This window comes from Eublepharis macularius, chromosome 15 (assembly GCF_028583425.1).
Source record: "Eublepharis macularius isolate TG4126 chromosome 15, MPM_Emac_v1.0, whole genome shotgun sequence".
In the NCBI taxonomy this organism is placed as follows: Eukaryota; Metazoa; Chordata; class Lepidosauria; order Squamata; family Eublepharidae; genus Eublepharis; species Eublepharis macularius.
In genome coordinates this window covers 35649493-35667753 of record NC_072804.1, presented here as the reverse complement: position 1 = coordinate 35667753, position 18261 = coordinate 35649493, and the positions used below count along the sequence as shown (strand labels likewise).

At 47.0% G+C, this 18261-nt stretch overlaps 1 protein-coding gene across 2 annotated transcripts in view; it reads right to left on the bottom strand.

Moving 5' to 3' along the window:
- KCNQ4 (potassium voltage-gated channel subfamily Q member 4) overlaps nucleotides 1-13903 on the bottom strand; it is a 111336-nt gene extending 97433 nt beyond the window's left edge. Inside the window, exon 1 of one of the 2 annotated variants that reach the window (XM_055000065.1) lies at nucleotides 13665-13903. In XM_055000065.1, the coding sequence (XP_054856040.1) occupies nucleotides 13665-13888 (224 nt within the window). In that variant the 5' untranslated portion in view covers nucleotides 13889-13903. The remainder of the gene's footprint in view (nucleotides 1-13664) is intronic. The other variant, XM_055000063.1, reaches the window with a different exon arrangement.
- Between the last annotated feature and the right edge of the window lie 4358 nt (nucleotides 13904-18261).

Genomic DNA, 18261 nt, shown 5'->3' with positions numbered 1-18261 from the left:
TGCCCTCCACTCAATCCACTTGCTGTTCAAATGTCATTCGTCATGTGTAGCCTGGCCCTGAGTTCCCTGTGGTCAAAGGTGAAGGTACATTTTTGAACACAAGCAAAGCCACCAATTTTAATGCATACAAAGAACAGGAGTGGGGGGAGAGGTGATTTCAGGTCATCAGGCCCCACATTATATATGGAAACAAAGCAACAAAGCTTCTTCTACTGCACTGCAGCTGAGAAGAAAACCAACGCAGACCTTTAGGTTGTTTAAAGTACTTTGTGTATCTCATCTTCCTAAGGACCCCGAAAGGTAGGCTAGTATTACTACCTCAAGACTGAGAGAGCACCACTTACCTAAGGTCACCCAGACAACTCACAGCAAGGGGAGATTCAACCCTGTAACTTCCTGGGTTTTTTAATTAAAACATTCCTACCCTACCTTTCCACATGGGTGAATTCAGCTTACAATAAGAGTTTAAAAAAATATTCCCAGTTAAAACCAAAATAAAACAACCCCAAGTCTTATAGTTCATAGCCCAGTCTCTTCCCCACTACACCTCACTAGTTATGCCAGTCAGAAGATGTCCATAAGTTGAAATCCAACTCTGATACCAGGAAAACACAAAGCAATGTCTAAAGAGGTAGAGCCAGGGCTTTTTTTCAGCTGGAACGTGGTGGAACGGAGTTCCGGCACCTCTTGAAAATGGTCACATGGCCGGTGGCCCCGCCCCCTGATCTCCAGACAGAGGGGGGTTTAGATGGCGCAGAAGGCAATCTAAATTCCCCTCTGTCTGGAGATAAGGGGGGCAGGGCTACCAGCCATGTGACCATTTTCGCCAAGGGCGATTTAAACTTTAAAAAACTCCTCCCTTGTTCCAGCTGACCCAAAGTGATGTCTTTGTGCAGTCCTGAGTTCCACCACCTCTTTTCCCAGAAAGAAAGCCCTGGGTAGAGCATTTTCGTTTATGAACCCATTTCATTTGTACAGGCAAAACAAGGCAGTCACAGACAAGCATAAACATTTTGTAGCAGAATGTGCATAGGCTGAAGACCAAGAGGAAAGAACAAGTATGAAGCAAGGAGAAAAACATTCTGCTCCACCCCACATACATCCATTCCAGCAAGCACCTACTGCCATAGGAACTAGGTGCTTGCTTTGAAATGAGTTTCTCAGCATGCCTGATTCCAGAATGAAAACTAGGAGTTGGCAGCCATGGATCCATTCTGCTAATGGCACCACTTTTCTCCAGTAAAGCAGGCCTTCCTTTTTAGTCAGGAAAGGCCTCTTTGGGCCAGGGGGAAATAGGATCATTTGTGGAACAGATCCACAGGTGCAGTTTTTGTCTTGAACTAGGATCTGGGAGGCCCAGGTTCGAATCCTCACTCCATCACAGACGTGATCTTGGACCAAATGCTTTCTTTCAGCTCAACCCACCTCATAGGGCCATTGTGACAATAAAATGGAATAGTGTTGTGAGTTGCTTTGGATCCCCCCCGGAGAGAAAAATGTAGCATAAACTACTAAATAAGTAAGTAAATCCGCTGCAGAGTATCAAGACGACAGGGAGAAGTTTGGAGATTTAGACCAGTTATGTGGTTACCCGGGTCACTTGAATTTTAACAAATGTTGAGTTTCAATCTTCTTTCAGCCTTCAAAACAGGACAGCCTGCACAACGAAAATAACCACAATACGTGTTAAGCAGAGAAGTTTCAGAACTGAAGCAGTTCTGTACTTGCTCTTATAACTGCCAATATGGGTGGTAGTTCTGTGATACCACAATAGCAAGGTATCAGTGATCTACAACTCTTCAGGAAACTGAAAAAAATCAGCATCAGCAAGTTCCACCGTCTACGCACAAACTCAACCAAACAAACTCCTTGGATCTCTCTCTAAAGTGCAATTTCAGTTGTGTTAAACGTTTTGGTTCTTATGCCACAAGAGGAGAAGAAAAGTTACTTCTCTTTGTCACGTATCAGCTCTGTTTATTATAAAGCCAAGAATGCAGGACAGTCCTGTCAGGGGCACACGTTACTCCCTTTGTACTGTGCTGGAATTATAAGCAGCAGCAACCATAAGCACCCTTCCTAGAGAGTAAAACCCATTGAACACAGAGCAACTTGCTTCCAAGTAAACATGCAGAGGATTGGTTGGAACCGCGCGCACACAGACCGACGCACCGCTGAAGGAAACCTTCAGCCAGTTAACCTTGCAGCAAGAAGGCGATTAATATTTTGTTTCTTCCAACGTAAATTAAACTGTACAGAAGCTCTCCAAACTCCACCAGCTAGATTTAACATTAACAGCATTTCCTAAAGTGGACTTTCCCCTCAATTGCTTCCTCAGTTTATTCTTCTTTATTTTTGTTTTGTTTTTTTAGCAGTCTGCAGTGCCAAGAGACACGTTTACGCGGAGGGAACAGAGGTCCAAGAACGGAGCGCTGGCACGTACCCCGAGGGTTCCTTCTGCTCTGAGGGGATCCGTCCACCAAGGAGACGGGACTAAAATTCTCCTAGACTTCCTGTCCTCTGGGCGGAGTCACCTATTTCCTCAGCTGGGTAAACTATACTCTACTAGAAAACTAAGTTAACTATTTAAACACTACAAGTAACGTGTCAGGCCAGGAAGCGAGACGGCAATAAAATACGGCAAAAACAACAGGAAACAGTTTGTCATTCCTTCCTTAAATCAGAGTGGGACAAGATGTCCTCCCTTCCTCAGAGCTGAAGGAACCCTCACGGTTAAGTGCCAATGTTCCTTTCTTGCTCTGAGGGGAGGGGCATCTTAATATGGGACATCCAAAAGCCGTTGTAGTCCATGTCGGTTGGGAAAAAATCCGTCCACCTGCCGTAATACCCTTCTCCCAAAGGCTGCCTCAGCTGAGGCAACGGTGTTCCTTTTGTAGTGCCTGACAAAGGTTGATAGAGATGAACATGGGGTGACCTTGCAGATCTCTTCATCTGACACTTCTGTGTCCAATGCTGCACTAGTCACAGCACTACGAATGGAGCAGGCAGTAATTCCAGACAGTAACTGGATAATAGCTTCGTAAGTGTGTGAGATACGCAATCTCTGAGTCTTACGTATAGCTGATCTGAACTTTTTTTTGGCCCTTGTCTGGAGGGCTCACCGAAATGAAAAGGGAGTATGTTTTATGTACTAACGCTGTGCCCCTGATGTAGATCCTCAAGGCACGGCAAAGGTCTAGCATGGACCTTTTCTTTTGCATGGAACGTTTTTGGGCAGAATGAAGGGTAGCAAATATTTCTTGAGAACAATGGAAGGAAGTACTGACCTGTGGATTGAATATGGGATCTGTTCTTAGGACCACTTTGAACTTGTGGAATATCATGGACCTTTCCTGGTAGGCAAGGCACCGAATTCCGAGACTTTCTGGGCTAAGTAAAGGTGTAAGAAAGATACACTTAATTCTTAACCATTTTAGTGTAACTTCCCTCAGAGGTTTGAACCGAGGCTGTGTAAATGCCGATAGGACTATAGGTAGTCTTCAAGAAGGGAATCTGTGAGTAACCAGAGGGTTGACTTGGGCTACTCCCCTAAGAAACCAGACTATGCGAGGTGTCTGGATATTGAACATCCATCAACCTGTGGAAGAATGGCAGCCAAGCGTCCACTTATCTTGCCTTCAATTTTGGGCCAACATCATTTTTTGAGAACTCCAGACAAAGAGATCTAAATATTTTGTTTGCACTACTTGGCATACGCCTTCCAAGAGAAGTTCTAAATTCTACATGTGGAAAGTCTTCTAGAGAGCATGGTGTCTATGACTCTTGTAGAACAACCTAGCCCCAAGAGTCTTTCCCATCCAATTTCCACGCAGTCAGGTGTAGCCTTAGAGGTCAATGTTGAAGCACATCTGGACACAAGGGAATCTACCAAGGGTTTTCTATTAATAATTCCACTAATGTTGAAAACCAGGGTCTGCACGGCCAGTTAGGGGCTTTCTCTTGTCTCGGTTTCCTCAGCATGTTTGGAATTAGTGGAATAGATGGGAAAGCGCAGAGGCAGCCCGGTGGCCAGGGAGACATCAGGGCACCCATCTGCTCTGCTCTGCTCCTGAAGAAAGACACGGGCACACAGTTACTGAGGTGCATGGCAAAGTGGTCCATTCTGGGTTCCTGAAGCGCTTGGCAATTTGAAGAAAGATCTCCATCTTGAGAGATGATTTGTGGTTGTCCAGCGGTTGTCTGCTTATTCAGTCTGCCAGAACATTCTGCTGGCCCTTGGTGTGCTCTGCTGATATGGAGTCAGCAGCATAGCATAGGTTTGGCGTGCCCGGGGCAATCCCCAGGACTGTGCGATGATGTCACTGGAAGTGACATCATCCCGCAGGGCACGGGACTGCTCCTGCAATTTGGGCTGCTCGCCTTCCTGCACCCATCATGCAGCCCTCCACAGGAGTCGCCTGTGCTGCTGCCGCCGGCTCGACACGTTCCTCAGCTGCAGGATGGCTGCCCCGTCAGCGCAGCAGGCAGCCAGGGCACCACAGGTGGCCTCCCATGGAGTGCAGGCTGTCCTCAGCAGCACCCCCCCCCCCAAAATTATGCACCCGGGGCAACCACCCCTCTTGCTCACCACTGTATGGAGTTGAGGTGCTTTTCTAGCCAGGTCATGAACTGTATCATCTCTGTGTATAGAGTGATGACTTGGACGTGCCTGTTTGTTTATTCTGGCTTTCGCCAAGATATTGTCTGTTCATATAAAGACATTCCTGATCCCATCCTGGAACCTGACTAACGCCAGTCTTCTTGCTCTGACCTCAAGAAGCTTGATTTCATCTTCCACTCCACACAGTTCCATGTCCCTTGTGCATGTCTTCCCTGACAAAATGCTCCCACCCTGCCATGCCTGCATCTGTCAACACCTGGATTATGCTGTGCTTTATGGATTTCCTTGCCCTTGGCTAGGTTGGACCACTGAACCCACCAGACAAGGCCCTGTTATAGCAGGTAGTTGAGATTCAACTACCCTTTAAAAAAAAAATTAACTTCAAGGATCTTAGAAACCACTGCAGGAGATGGGGGTAAATCATCACTCAAGGAACCAAGTCTAAACAGACATTAATCTGGTGAAAATATCTGAACTCTACAGAGTATCCCCTTTTTTATTATTTCCGATATGCATATGTTCATGCTGGACCAACTCCACTGGTAAAGAAAGTGGGTTAATTTTCCTTCCACTTATCGGGATTTGGCAGCCTGCTCTCTTCTGCTGGGGTTTGTTCCCTTTATTGGAATTAAAGGGCCGCCGTGGTTGGTTGTTTTTGGACTGGTAATATCTTTGTCCGTTCCCCTGTCTTGTTTCTATTCCAGCTGGAGCATTGCTGGTCACCCCTGAAGGATTCTGCCTTCTATCATGTCTCCTGCAGGCTCCAGACGTGGCCTGCCCCCGTCCTTGGTTTCTACCAGGATGCCATCTCAGTTGTCCCCAAAGAGTCTCTCTCCCTGGAATGGAAAGGACACTCAACTTAGTTTGGGATGATAACCAGCTTTCAATGCCTGGAGCCACAGGCATAGTGTGTCCAGGGAAGCATCAGCCATAAAGGTGACCTGCCTTCATTGGCTCCTTCCCTGGTTTTTTTTTTTTTTTGCTCTCCTTTAGAATCAGCTGAACTGGCTTCTCAGCCAAAAATGATGGAGGCCCTTGCAAGCAGAGATGATGAATTGCAAAGGCTGCGGCCTCTTGGGATTTCCTGAGAGTATAGCCAGATTTACGGTCCAGCGGGTTGCGTAGGGATCCTTCCCCATCTTTGGTAACCAAGCCCCCCCCCAAAGAGCAGAGCTACAACAAGGACATCTGCTAATGGTACCTGTAAACGATCCATAGCATGATTAGACAAAGATTAAACCTTTTTGCTAGGGCTTGATTTGGTTGACTGGAGAGCCGGTTAAGCCCATTCCTCCTTCATTTGAATCTTAAAGACTTCTGGAAATGACACTATATTTTCCACACCAGGTAACCAGAGGAAAAATTCTTTATTCCCTCTTGGTCTGGCTTTGGGTTTGTCTCTTCTTCCCCAGTTTCTACAGGTTCTGAGAGATCCAGTTCCATCATGGCCTTGGCCAATAGCCTGATTGACTTCCTGGTTAAAAAGGTGTTTGTGTTGCTCTAGGAGTATTATCTCCTCTGCAGACATTTCCCCTTCTTCCTTATCAGTGAGGTCTGTGCACCACCACCTTAGATTTTTTTGCTGCCTTAGTCATCGAGGGCCAGTGTCCCGCAATCCACCCCCATCTGAGGAATCCTCCCAGTTTCCCCAACTAAATGATCCAAGGGAAGGAGAGAAATGTGATCTGGAGGAGGATCTTAAATGCTATCTTTTTGCAGCTCCCCCATGGAGAGGATGCTGCCTCACCTTCCACTGATCTAAATTCCTCCAACACTGCATGCCACAGCCAGCTTGTTACCTTGGAGAAGCATCCAGAAAATGTTGACTGGGAGGAAGGGGAGGTGTCTCTGCCTTGTCCCATGGTGGCACTATGCTGTGGCCATATAAGCACCGAGCCCCCGCCATTTTTGATGGCCCAGAAATCTTCCCACTCAAACCGACAGCCACTGAAGAGGCATCCTCTGAGGTGCAGTCAAATTGTGCGGCATGTTCTTCTTGCCGCCTCTGCTTATATATCATTGGTTGCTCTTCTGCAGATTTATGCTGCCTCAATGGCACTGAAATTGTAGTAGTCCCTTCTTCCCGCAGGAAGAGATATGCCTACTCTGTAGGTGTAGTAGTCTATTCCTCCCATTTTTGGAGTGGAGAATGGGGTCCTCATCCTCCTTGGAAATGAAGCCACATGACACTTTGGCAAAATTCTCTAAGTCCTCCGTTGCCTCAGTCATGCTGCCCTCTGAAGGGATAGGAGAGAGAAGAGTGGGAAAAACAGAAGAAACGAGATATCGAAGGAAGGAATAAGTAGAAATTGTGGTATTAAGAGTCATCTGAGTTGGAAAACCCTTGCTGAACAGCTCCTACCAAAAACCTGTGTCCCTGGCAAGGCAGCAAATTGAGGAAATGGGCGACTCCACCTAGGGGACAGGATTTTTAGTTCTGCCTACTTGATGGACAGATAGGAATTATCCATGTCACGAAGCCCTCCCCTCAGAGCAAGAATGGCTGTGGTGTTGGCTGTGGGTCTTTTACAACCCAGGGAAGGCTAAGTGCTTGTTAAATCAACTTATGGAAACAGTTAAACAACTTTTTAAAATTCAAAGCAGGCGGTGTGGCCTCTCCTTTGTAAACAACTGGAAGCCAGCAGCTGGAACTGCACTCACCTGAGATTTCAGGACAAATGAAATGGGCATCTACAATAGAATACAATTTTTTAAAAATGGGGACATAAAAAATAAAGGGATTCTAAAAACAGTTTGGATAACATTACAGGAAAACCAAGTGTCACAGTACTGGGAAGTCATCTTCAAAAAAGGGAGGGGGGATGAAGCTGCAAAGAACTTTTAATAATTTTTGTAAGTACCCTTGTGCAGGTATTATTGCATCACAGTAAAAACTAATGGCAACCTTTGAAAGCCAAATCATTTTCAGCCTTATTTCTACATCAATGTACATACGACAAAGGACAATACTGTGACAAGCATACGGAAATAATATGTACTTCAAAGCAGAAGCAAAGAATTGCCTGTATGGATCAGACCAGCAAGCCTATTGTTCTTTTCTCCAACAATGGCCTGCCAGACAGTTCTAGATGCTGACAAGCAAGACATAAAGTAGATGGCCTCCTTTTGCTTTCTGTTCACAGTATGACATTTAGAGATATACTGTCTCTGCACATGGAAGTTCCATTTAGTTATCATACTGCCTCTGCACACGGAGGCTAATTGCAGCTGATAAAACATTCTTCCATGAATTTGCCTCACCCTTTTTTGCAGGATCACTCCATCTTACTGCACTAAGACTACAACTGTATGCACATTTACATGGAAGTAGAGACCATAGTAAGACTTCTTTCTGAGTAGACCTGCACAGGATTACAATGTGCCTTCCACAAGGGAACTGAAGGTTTAATGAAAAAGAATGATTTGGTCTGCCCCTCTGAACCTATGGGTTTAGTATGGGTTACATTTTCTTCTAGTGTTCTGAACAACAATTCTCTCCTTTTAGCGGCACTCATAGTTTCAGAAACATCTACAATGCCCTTTCTAAGCACCTCTTTTCTAAACCAAAACGCCTCTTTCTTTGTAGAGTGTGCATTCCAACCCCTCACATGTAGCCTGTTTTGTACCTTTTACAGTTATGTGTTACCCTATGAGATGAGAAACTAAACCGTCAAAACTGATGTTGTAGAATGATTTAAAATATGTTTCTGGAAGGTTGGGGGGAAAAGAGGTAGAAATGCAATATCAACAGTGAGAGAGAGAGGAAAATTTTCTAGATGCTGGGAAATCACAGGTAGGAAAAAAGTTCAAAGAAGTTAAAAGAGATGCGGAAGAGGGATGGGATACGAAGCGCTGTGACCACACTGGCTCAATGAAGGTATCCAGTCAAACTGCAATGAAGGAAATTTAATAACGATATGATCTCTGAACTGAACAAGTACGATAACCGCTTGCAAACTCAAATCTGCAACCAAGGTCAAGCAGCCTTACAAACCATAGTTTGTGCTGGGTTCCGCTCGGTGCACTGTCTGAATTTACAAACTGTAGTTAAAATACCAGGAGTGTTGAGAAAGATGCTTTCCTCCGTCGGAAGATGTGAGGTCACTGGAAGGCTCTTTCCACCATAAGAAAGCACCGCTGCTAGCAGAATGGATAGGAAGAATTCACCCCTTAAATTATCAATTAATTTAAATCCTAGAGACCAGAAGCATCAATAGCAATTGCTTTCAACAAGAGTTTACTTTTACTGACAGACGAACTCTAGTTGAGTATGGGGCATATTTGAAATCTGCAGCCGGATATAAAGAAGATTAGCATTAACTAGTTTTTAAAACCGGTGTCAGAAAGTTATAGAATGCACAATTCAAAATTAGTCAAAGCCTCTCACGGAAACTGTCTTTGTACAGATGGTGCTAAAGCGAGAAGCCACAAGAACTGCCTGTACTCTTTTCAAAGGTAGCATTTCCTCCTCACATATGTGGAGAATTATGACAATAGGTTCTTCGTATCTACAGGACCACTTCTCTCCCTGCACTCCACCATGGCAGCTTCGATCATCTAAACAGGGTCTTCTGCAGGTACCGCCCTGCAAATGGGCAAAATCAACAGCTGCCCGTACACGCGCTCTCTCAATAGCGTCCCCGCCTTATGGAGAGGCCTGCCTGAAGAGATCAGGAAAGCTCCCACTTCCCTTGTTTCCCCAAACTGTGCAAAATCAAATTATTTAGGAGGGCTATTTAGACTGGCAATAGGCTGTACTGTAAGGAAATAGGTCAAAGAGATGCTTTGATAATGGATGGGGACTGTAAACTATACTACTGTGCACTATTACTGTAAGTATGTTCCTACTGAGTTGTTTCCATGTCCTTTAATATGTCATGTCAAGTTGCTTGTGTTTGTTTCAACATTGTTTTCGCTCTGTATCAGATTTCGGCTTGCTCTCAAATTCCTGCAACCTGTACATTATTGTATTGTTCACTGTATGTCCCAGCTGTTAATTGTATTGAATTACATTGCGTAATCTGCCTTGAGCATCAGTGAGAAAGGTGGACTATAAAGAACGTAAATAAATAAATACCCTTTCTTCAGAGGCAGGGGGAAGAAGGAAAGATAGGAACAGCCAAGTGGAACAAAGAGAACTGAAGAATCCTCCTGCCAAAGTTAATGCTGTAGTAAGATCATCATCATGTATTTACTTCAGATGGGTAGCCATGCTGGTCTGTAGCAGAAGAGCAAGATTTGGGTCCAGCAGCACCTTAAAGACCATGTAGATTTCCAGGGTATGAGCTTTCGAGAGCCAGGGCGCTCTGACTCCCGAGAGCTCATCACTTGGAACTCTAGTTGGTCTTTAAGGTGCTACTGGACCCAACTTTTAATTGTCGAAGGCTTTCACGGCCGGAGAACGATGGTTGTTGTGGGTTTTCCGGGCTGTATTGTCATGGTCTTGGCATTGTAGTTCCTGACGTTTCGCCAGCAGCTGTGGCTGGCATCTTCAGAGGTGTAGCACCAAAAAGAGATCTCTCATACACTGAGAGATCTCTGTCTTTTGGTGCTACACCTCTGAAGATGCCAGCCACAGCTGCTGGCGAAACGTCAGGAACTACAATGCCAAGACCACGACAATACAGCCCGGAAAACCCACAACAACCACAACTGTTAATCTTTATTGCATTAGCAAAAAGTCACAGCAGCAATACAAGAGAAAATTAAATGTCCAATAAGATAAACTTAAAAAATTAAATTAAATAAAAAGTTTGGACATTTTCACAGAAAAGACGAAAATACAGAATCACCATTTAAATATCTGAAAATAAAAACACCACACAATCCAATGGCTAATAACCCCAGAGCAGAGCAATGTACAGGTCAAACATGCTTAGGTCATCATCGGAGGGGAGGCGACAAGATGGTGACCTGAGCAGTCCCCTTGAAGCAAGATGCTACGGCTTTAAAGAGGAGGTGCAAATGACCAGGCGTGGAACACAGTGCCAAGATGGTCTCTGTTGGTCACCCACCGAAGTGACAGACAATGGGAATCTTTTTCTGCAGGCTATTCTAGCTAACGCTTCACAACAGACAGGAGGGGGTAGATTGAAGCATGAGATTAAGAGCAAGAGAGGAAAGGCCCAGGGAAAAAATGGTGTGTTCAGGATCATGCAAGGCCTTGCGCACACGCACACAAAAAAAAGGTCTGTTGCAAGTGAAGGAAGTACAAGAATTGGTAGAAAGAGAGCCAGGATGGAGAGAGAGTTGCAAGCAAGGGAGCCAGTTGTTGAAAGAAAACGCTTTCACTCACAACAGCCCTCCTCAGATGGGCTCCGCACTGGTTCACATCTTCCAGGAGGACACCTGGTCAGTCTATGGAACCTACCAAAGATTCCGCTGACAGAATCTGGGAGAGATTCCATCAGAGGCCGAATTAAGAAACTGAGTGCCGGGAACATGTCAGGCGTAAGAGGTGGGGGAGGGAAAGCCTGGAGGCAGCCGTGCAGCAGATCGGATCCTGGCTCTAGAAAGCAGAAGGCAGCCCAAGTTCTGCTCAAGATGCCCCCTTGTAACTGCGACATCGCGGAGGACCCCTGCCACTTCTGCAAAAAGGACATGCGCTTCGCCTAAGCCCTGGTCTGTTTTGATGGCCAGTGCCCCCTCCTGTCTCTCCATCCCAGCTAATGGTCTTCTCCAGCTGTTTGTTCCCAACAAGCCAATACTGAGAGATACACTGCCTCTGAACATGGAAGTTCCATACAGCCATTGCTGCAGTCAGCTGTAAATAGACCAACCCTCTACTAATGTTGTGAGAAGTGTCAGGAGGACTTGGAAGCCATGTCCTCTGATTCCATGACAGAGCTCGGAATGATCGTTTCAGTCCTTTGCACATGCTCAGAAGCACCTTCTGCTTCGTTTCAGAGCTGGATGTAGATTTGAAAAACAGGTTTCGGGTCAGGAAAAGCAAGTCCAGGCTGAACTCAAAGAAAACATCCTCTCAACACACGCCACTAGGTCTCTAGTCTGAAAATCTGGAAAGCTAGTTAATGCAACTATGCCACAGAAGAGAGAAAGCGATCTGAGAGCAGGGCAAACAATGGAGATGGCAGCTGCATCCCACAGCTCAAGCCAGCATTGCCCCAAAGTTAGCAGGCTGGTTAGGCTCACTTCCAATAGCGTTCTCCAGATTATCGTGGATACGAAACCGGGGCAACAGCCAATACATAAGATATAAATTAAGCATAAATCCAGCGGCACCAAAAATTTATTCCAGCATAAGCATTCAAAACCAAGGGCTCACTTCATCAGATGTCTAGCCTGACTCACAAATGTTTACACTAGAATAAATCTCAGTAGTCTTTAAGGTGCCACCGGAGTCCAGTTTTATTCTTACTGCAACAGATCCAACTTTGGGGAATTACAGAAGGGAAGATATCTCGCTCCACCCAGACTCCAGAGACTGAATCCTTTAAACTCCTTGTTTGCAAGTACAGTTTGGAGCACGAGTGCAGTCAGTATGGGGTAACGCACACCCCCAAGCGATTAAGTGAAGCTGAGAAGGAAGAGATATAGGAAGAGGGGCAGAAGAGAGGGGGGAGAAGGATCCACAACCGCCTCTCCGCTCTGCATCTGCTAAACCCCCCCCCCCCCGGCTGAAAGTTATTGGGACACAGTGCAGAGAGCCCAGAAAGTGGCCATCATGCCAGCAAGAGGAGACCTCTCACTGAACCATTAGGAAAGGAACTGGCGAGTTTCCAAACTATATACAATTTTTCATCATACCAAATGGCAACTATTAGGGCTCAGTAAGGAAGCAGGTTACAAGCGTAAAAGTTTTTCCTGTACACATACGCATGCACCCCTAGAGCATCATACCCTCTGGTCATCATGGTAAAAACTTCATCGTCTATATCACTTCTCGCAAGTCTCCTAAGGAGTTGTGGGGGGGCTCATTATACCAGAACAACAACCCTGTGAGGAAGGCTCGGCCAAGGACACAAAACTGGCCCAAGGCCACCCAGGGTGCTCCTTGGCTGAACAGTGATGCAAATTCGGCTCAAGCTGACTACTATGGGTTCACCCCAAGTATAAGATGTCTTGACTAAGTCCATCCCCACGTTCAGCTACACAATGTGTGCAGAGAAACGAGTGAAGGGTATGTGTGTGTGAACTGGCTCCTGGATCAGCTCTCATCCCCGCAGGCCGAGTGCATCCCAGAATGGAGAAGAACCAGAATTGGGTCCAGTAGCACCATAGAGAACAATCAGATTTTCTTGCTCTTCTAATATAGCCCAACAGGGCTACCAACCTGAAGCGATCAGAATGGAGAAAGATATATTTGTGGGACAACCTCTGGGGGCACCTTTGCCCTTGGGCAGCCCCCCCTTCAGCATCCCTTCCTGTACTCAGAAAGTGAGAGGGGGTGCAGGAGAAAGGGGTAACTGCAGGCTCATTGCACCCCCCCCCCCCATGGCCAGATAACTTTACTATCTACAGATGTTGCTTTAAAATCTGCTTTCTTGGTATTTCCCAACGGTGCATTTTGAGCGCAAGACCTACATAAGCCTACATAGTCCTACAGCTCGACAACAACACTTTCAGAGCTGCGCGCCCAACCTACGCGACCCGGACTTTAAAAAGCGTCTTTCGGAGCATCCCTTCCGAGAAAGGCCCCGTTTGCACCAACGGAAAAAAACTTTACTTTCCCTTAAAATAAGAGGCGGATGTATTTTGCCAATGGTTAATTTCTTGCAAAACCCGCGGGTGCAAAAACCGCCCATCGCTCCAACAGAAAAATCCAGATAATCAATCCTAGCCCTTGGCGTGCTTACTCGGAAGTAAAGGCGCGCGGATTGCCGCGGGGCTTCGAAGCGTAGCCCGCTGTTTCCCCCTTCGAGCCTAAGGGAAGAAATCTCAGTTTTACCTTAGTGGGGAAAGCGAGTCCATAAGGAAGCAGTAGCCCCCTTCCGACGTGCGCACCCCTCGCCTCTACGCATGTTTGGCACAGGTTGGAGCGGAGAGGTGGAAGGGTCGGGGGGGGGGGGGAAGCACTACTACTCACATGAAGGCATGGTAGATGAACGCCCAGCCACGGGGTCTTTCCAGCACGTTGTAGAGGCAGTTCTGGAGGCGCCGGTAGCGCTTGTGCGAAGCCGATCGGGCCCCGGAGCCCCCCGGCGGCACCGGCAGGGGCGTCCCGAGCAGCCCCAGGCGCCTCGGACTGCCCCCGGCGGCGGCGCCCTCGCTCTTCTCCGTCTGCACGGCGGTGAGGGCCACGAACTCCATGCCCTTCTGGGGCTCCTCGCCGCCGGGGATGGTCGACGGAGGCAGCGCGGAGCGGTCCCCGCCGGGCGCCCCGGCCATGGCTGGGAAGAGGCGGCGGGGCGGGGTGGAGAGGAGCGGAGCGGAGGCGCGCTCACGGCATGGAGCGGGACAGGCCGCCGAGGCGCTCAGCCGGGCATGGCGGGCGCGGGGAACCGTCGAGGCAGGCGCCGCCCGGCTGCGAGGGGTGCCCGGGGCGCGCGCGGGGGCCCCTTCCCGGAGAGCTGCGGCCCCGGCGGCGTCTTCAGCCCATCCGGGGCAGGCTCGGGGCGAAGGAGGGCGGCGGTCACCCTCGGCCGGCGGCTGCGGCGCCTTCCCCGCCTGGCGCCCAAGTTTAGCAGAGTCGCGGCTCAGCGGTGGCAAGGCGGACGCTGGCGACGCGCAGCCTGGCGGCACCCGGGGGCAACGGCGCCCGTTGGCACTGCGGGCTGGGGCGCTTTCTTCGCCCGGCCTCGCTCTCCATCCTGCCGGCTTCGCCACCTGCCTTTTGCTCCCCCGGCTCACATGGCAGCCGCGCTCCCCCGCCCTCCTGCCGCCTCTCTCCGCCCCTGCCAAAGCCTCTCCGGACGCCGAGCGCCACGCCCAGCCCAGCCCAGCCCGGCCCGGAGTTTTCGCAAAGTGCCGCGCCAGTCCCGGGCCAGCTGTGCCGCTTGCAACGCCCCGCTCGGCTCGGGGGCTCGTTCGCCTCTCTGCCCGCCTCTCCGGAAGCCCGCAGGCAAACCGCCGAGACGTTTGGAGCAGGGGCTTTTCCTGCTACGCGAAGGGCAGAAACCGCGCGCGGAGGTCTCCGAAAGCAAAGCCAGCCAGCTGCTGTCACTCGGGCGGGGAACGTTGCCAAAGTGACTTAAAAAAAATAAAGTCGCCCACCCCTCAAACCGCAGCCCGGCCTGCTCTGGTAGGTTGATTTCCACCCCCCACCCCAAGCATGCACATGAAAAATAAACGACCAGCTGCGGTGGTTTGTGAAACAGTTGGCAACCTTTTTGCAAAGTTTGACGAGGGAAGGCCAAAGGACTGTGTCAGTTGCATTCTGTAACCTGGGGGGGGGGGGGGGCGCTGATCCGCACCTGAATGATAGGACCACCAAAGGCAGCTTTAAGCTGCGGGGTTAAGGCTTCAAGCCACCTTAGTTATTTTTTCCCCAAGCTATTTTAGCCCTGGTATGTTACTCTGCTGTGCGTTAAATGCCATCAGCTCGCTACCGACTTAGTGGCTGGAGATCTCGCGGAATTACAAGTGATCTCCAGGCTATAGAAATCAGTTCCCCTGGAGAACATGGCAGATTTGAAGGGTGGACTATGTGGCATTATTATACCCTGCTGAGGGGTTTTCTCTCCACAAACCTCACCCTCTAAAAGCTTCCCCACCCCAAATCTCCAGGAATTTCTCAACCAAGAGCTGGCAACCTAGGCAAATGAGAAGCAAAGGTGGGTTGCCATTGCCTTCCTCTGCAGTCTTCCTTAGGGGTCCCCCACGATCCTGCTTAGCTTCTGAGATCTCACAAGATCTGGCTATACCATACTGCCTTCACTCCTGTTATTGTAATAGGGAACGACTTAAAAAAATAATTAAAGCTGATCATTCTTTCGTGCCTTACACATGTTGACTCAGAGGTAAGATCTATTGACTTCAGTGGAACTTACTCCCTAGCAAGTGAGTTTGGTTTTGCAAGACGCTTCCCACGATGATTAAGTCTGTGGCACGAAAGATACCAAAAAGTGGCAATTTTTAAAACAATGAATGCATAAAATAGTTAAAACATTATTTAAAATTATTAAAAATATAAATAAATGGCACTTCTTCAAAAAGTAGGATGTTGGATAGATTATTAACATCTGGGGAGAGGGAGATACTCCTAGAAAATGTGCAGAAAATCCCAAATTCTGCTCAAGGCTTCCTGGATAAAAGGACCTGACATAACTAGGCTGGGGGGTGGGGTGGGGTGGGGGCTGTTTCCCAGTACTAAGAACTGATGCATTAGAGTAAATGCTAGCTAAGAACGACCAAAGGTCCGACTCAGTAAAAAGAAACTTTGTATAGGTTCATAGCTCTCGCCTGGCTGTTATCTGCTCTTGGGCACCACCAATGAATCTGGCCAAAAGGAAGTACTGCAGCTGTTTCCTCCCTGATTGTCAGGCACCATAAGAGGGTAATAGACTTTTGAGTCAAGGGGTGAAACCCAACATCATCATTCCCCCTTGGGGTGTTATAATACACATTGGCAGAGCCTACATTTGGCATGCTGAAAAGTCCCTCATTCAATTCAGGAGTGAAAAATGCTTGCCCGGGATTTTGGAGTGCTGCAGCCCAAGCTGATTTAGTAAAATGCAGGTTCCTATTCCATAAATGAAATATACCCCCCAAAATACATTGTCAACAAATATCAAGTATTTGCAACCATTAAATGCTACTATTTTATTTATTTGCTTCATTTGTAGCCTCCCTTCATTGAGACTTCAGGTGGATTGCACAGTTAAAAATAATGGTATATTGACAGTATATGGCATTCAACAATATAATAAAAGTGGATTACAAAATCAGAGGAGAATGCCCTAAAACAGTAGCTTACATACAATAATGCAGGAGTATAGGACTGGAGAACAATGCAGTAAAACAGTGTATTACATACAACAAGCACTGAAATAAAACTAGATTATGAGAACAGCGCAATAAACAAATGCAATGAACAGTGCCACATTGTTGGTAGCGGAGACGCTCTTAAAACTGAAAAGATGCATAAAGGACAAATATCTACTGCAAAGGAGTCCCCTTCTCATGATTCTGTATGAGTCACTAACCTGTACAGATCTCACCACTGGAAGGATGCAATAAGCATAGAGCAGTGACCCTTGCAGAGGTACAATGGTTAGCTTTCTCTGAGGGCTGGCAATTTTCCTGCATCTCTGCATCAAGAATGGTGATTCACTCTCTTTCCATGTGGAGATGTGACAGAATTACTTGATAGAAAGCTAATAGGACGGAGGCATGGATAGGGCAATGACTCAGGAAGAGACACAATGGACAACCTCTGAAGGTATTTTGGACTTCTTGTTCCCATTTTATTTGCTGTCTTGTTTATTTTCATTTAGCAATTACTGTGTTACATTTGAGAGGCAATGCGGAAAGACGATTGCTTCAAAACTGATGTGGATCTAAATCTTAATTATTTTAAAAGTACCAAGGTCTTTATCTAAATTATTGATAGGAAGAAACAAATGTTAATATGTAATGCCATAACAATATAAATCCATGACTTGGCTAAATGGATAGACTCCTGAGTGGCATCCTGGTGGAGCAAAGGGCCTTTGAAAAATCCCAACCGCCATATTAAAACTACAACTCCCAGTATCCCTTGGGATGAGCTTTTCAAATTAAGCTGTTCCAATTGGCATAAAACCTGAAAGGGTTTTAAAGTTGTACAGCATTTAAAATACATTCTCCATTTGGAAGCAATTAGATTTTTAGGGGGGTAGATGAAATACCAGGTATGAGAGGCTTAGCAAGGGCAACAGGCTAGACAAAGGTGTTATTAGCTTTTGTTGGCACTATGCCTGCAGCCCAATACAGCGAGAAATGTTTCAGCCACTAATTATTAGTGTAGGGGAAGGAAAAAAATGGAGATGTGACTCTGGACAGCTGTTTTGATTGGACAGGTAGAGTCAGCAGGGTTTGATTTTTCATAATAGAACAGCAAGAGCCTTCGAATGGAGCAGGGAGATAGAATGTCGTATTTCAGCAGCAGGACTCCATAGCCATTATTTGCTCATCCCAGATTTCACCACACTCTTACCCTGCATAGGGGTTAGTCTGAAAACCACACACTTATCTGCGTCTGCTCCCATTTTACTAGGAACCATCCCCCCCCCCCCCCCCGGAGAATCACACTCCCTATTTCAGCCTTCAGGAAGATGTTCACTGTGCTTTTTGGAAGACGGGAGATGAAAAACCAGCTCTCCCTTCCCAAGGATTTTCTAGTTTCATCCTACTGCTGCAGATAACTAACAGTTGAAACATGGGGATTGGATGTTGCGCTTTTATAGTCCTTGTAATGCATATTTTAATTTTTTTTTAGTTGTAATTTTTGTATTTCTTGCTCCCTTTCCTTTCTGTACCTGTTTAGAAAAAATAAAATATGGGAAAAAGTGAGGACTGGGGAGGAGCACATTTTACCTATTTCATGACAGTTTCAGTCTAAAAGCAGGAAAACCCCACAAAAGCAACTTTGCTACACAAATTATTCTGAAAGGTAGCCATTGATACAAAGTCAGTCAACAACCAGCTTCATGCCTGGACAGGGTCAAACCCGCATCTCTGGTACAATTCCAATGCTGGTTCTC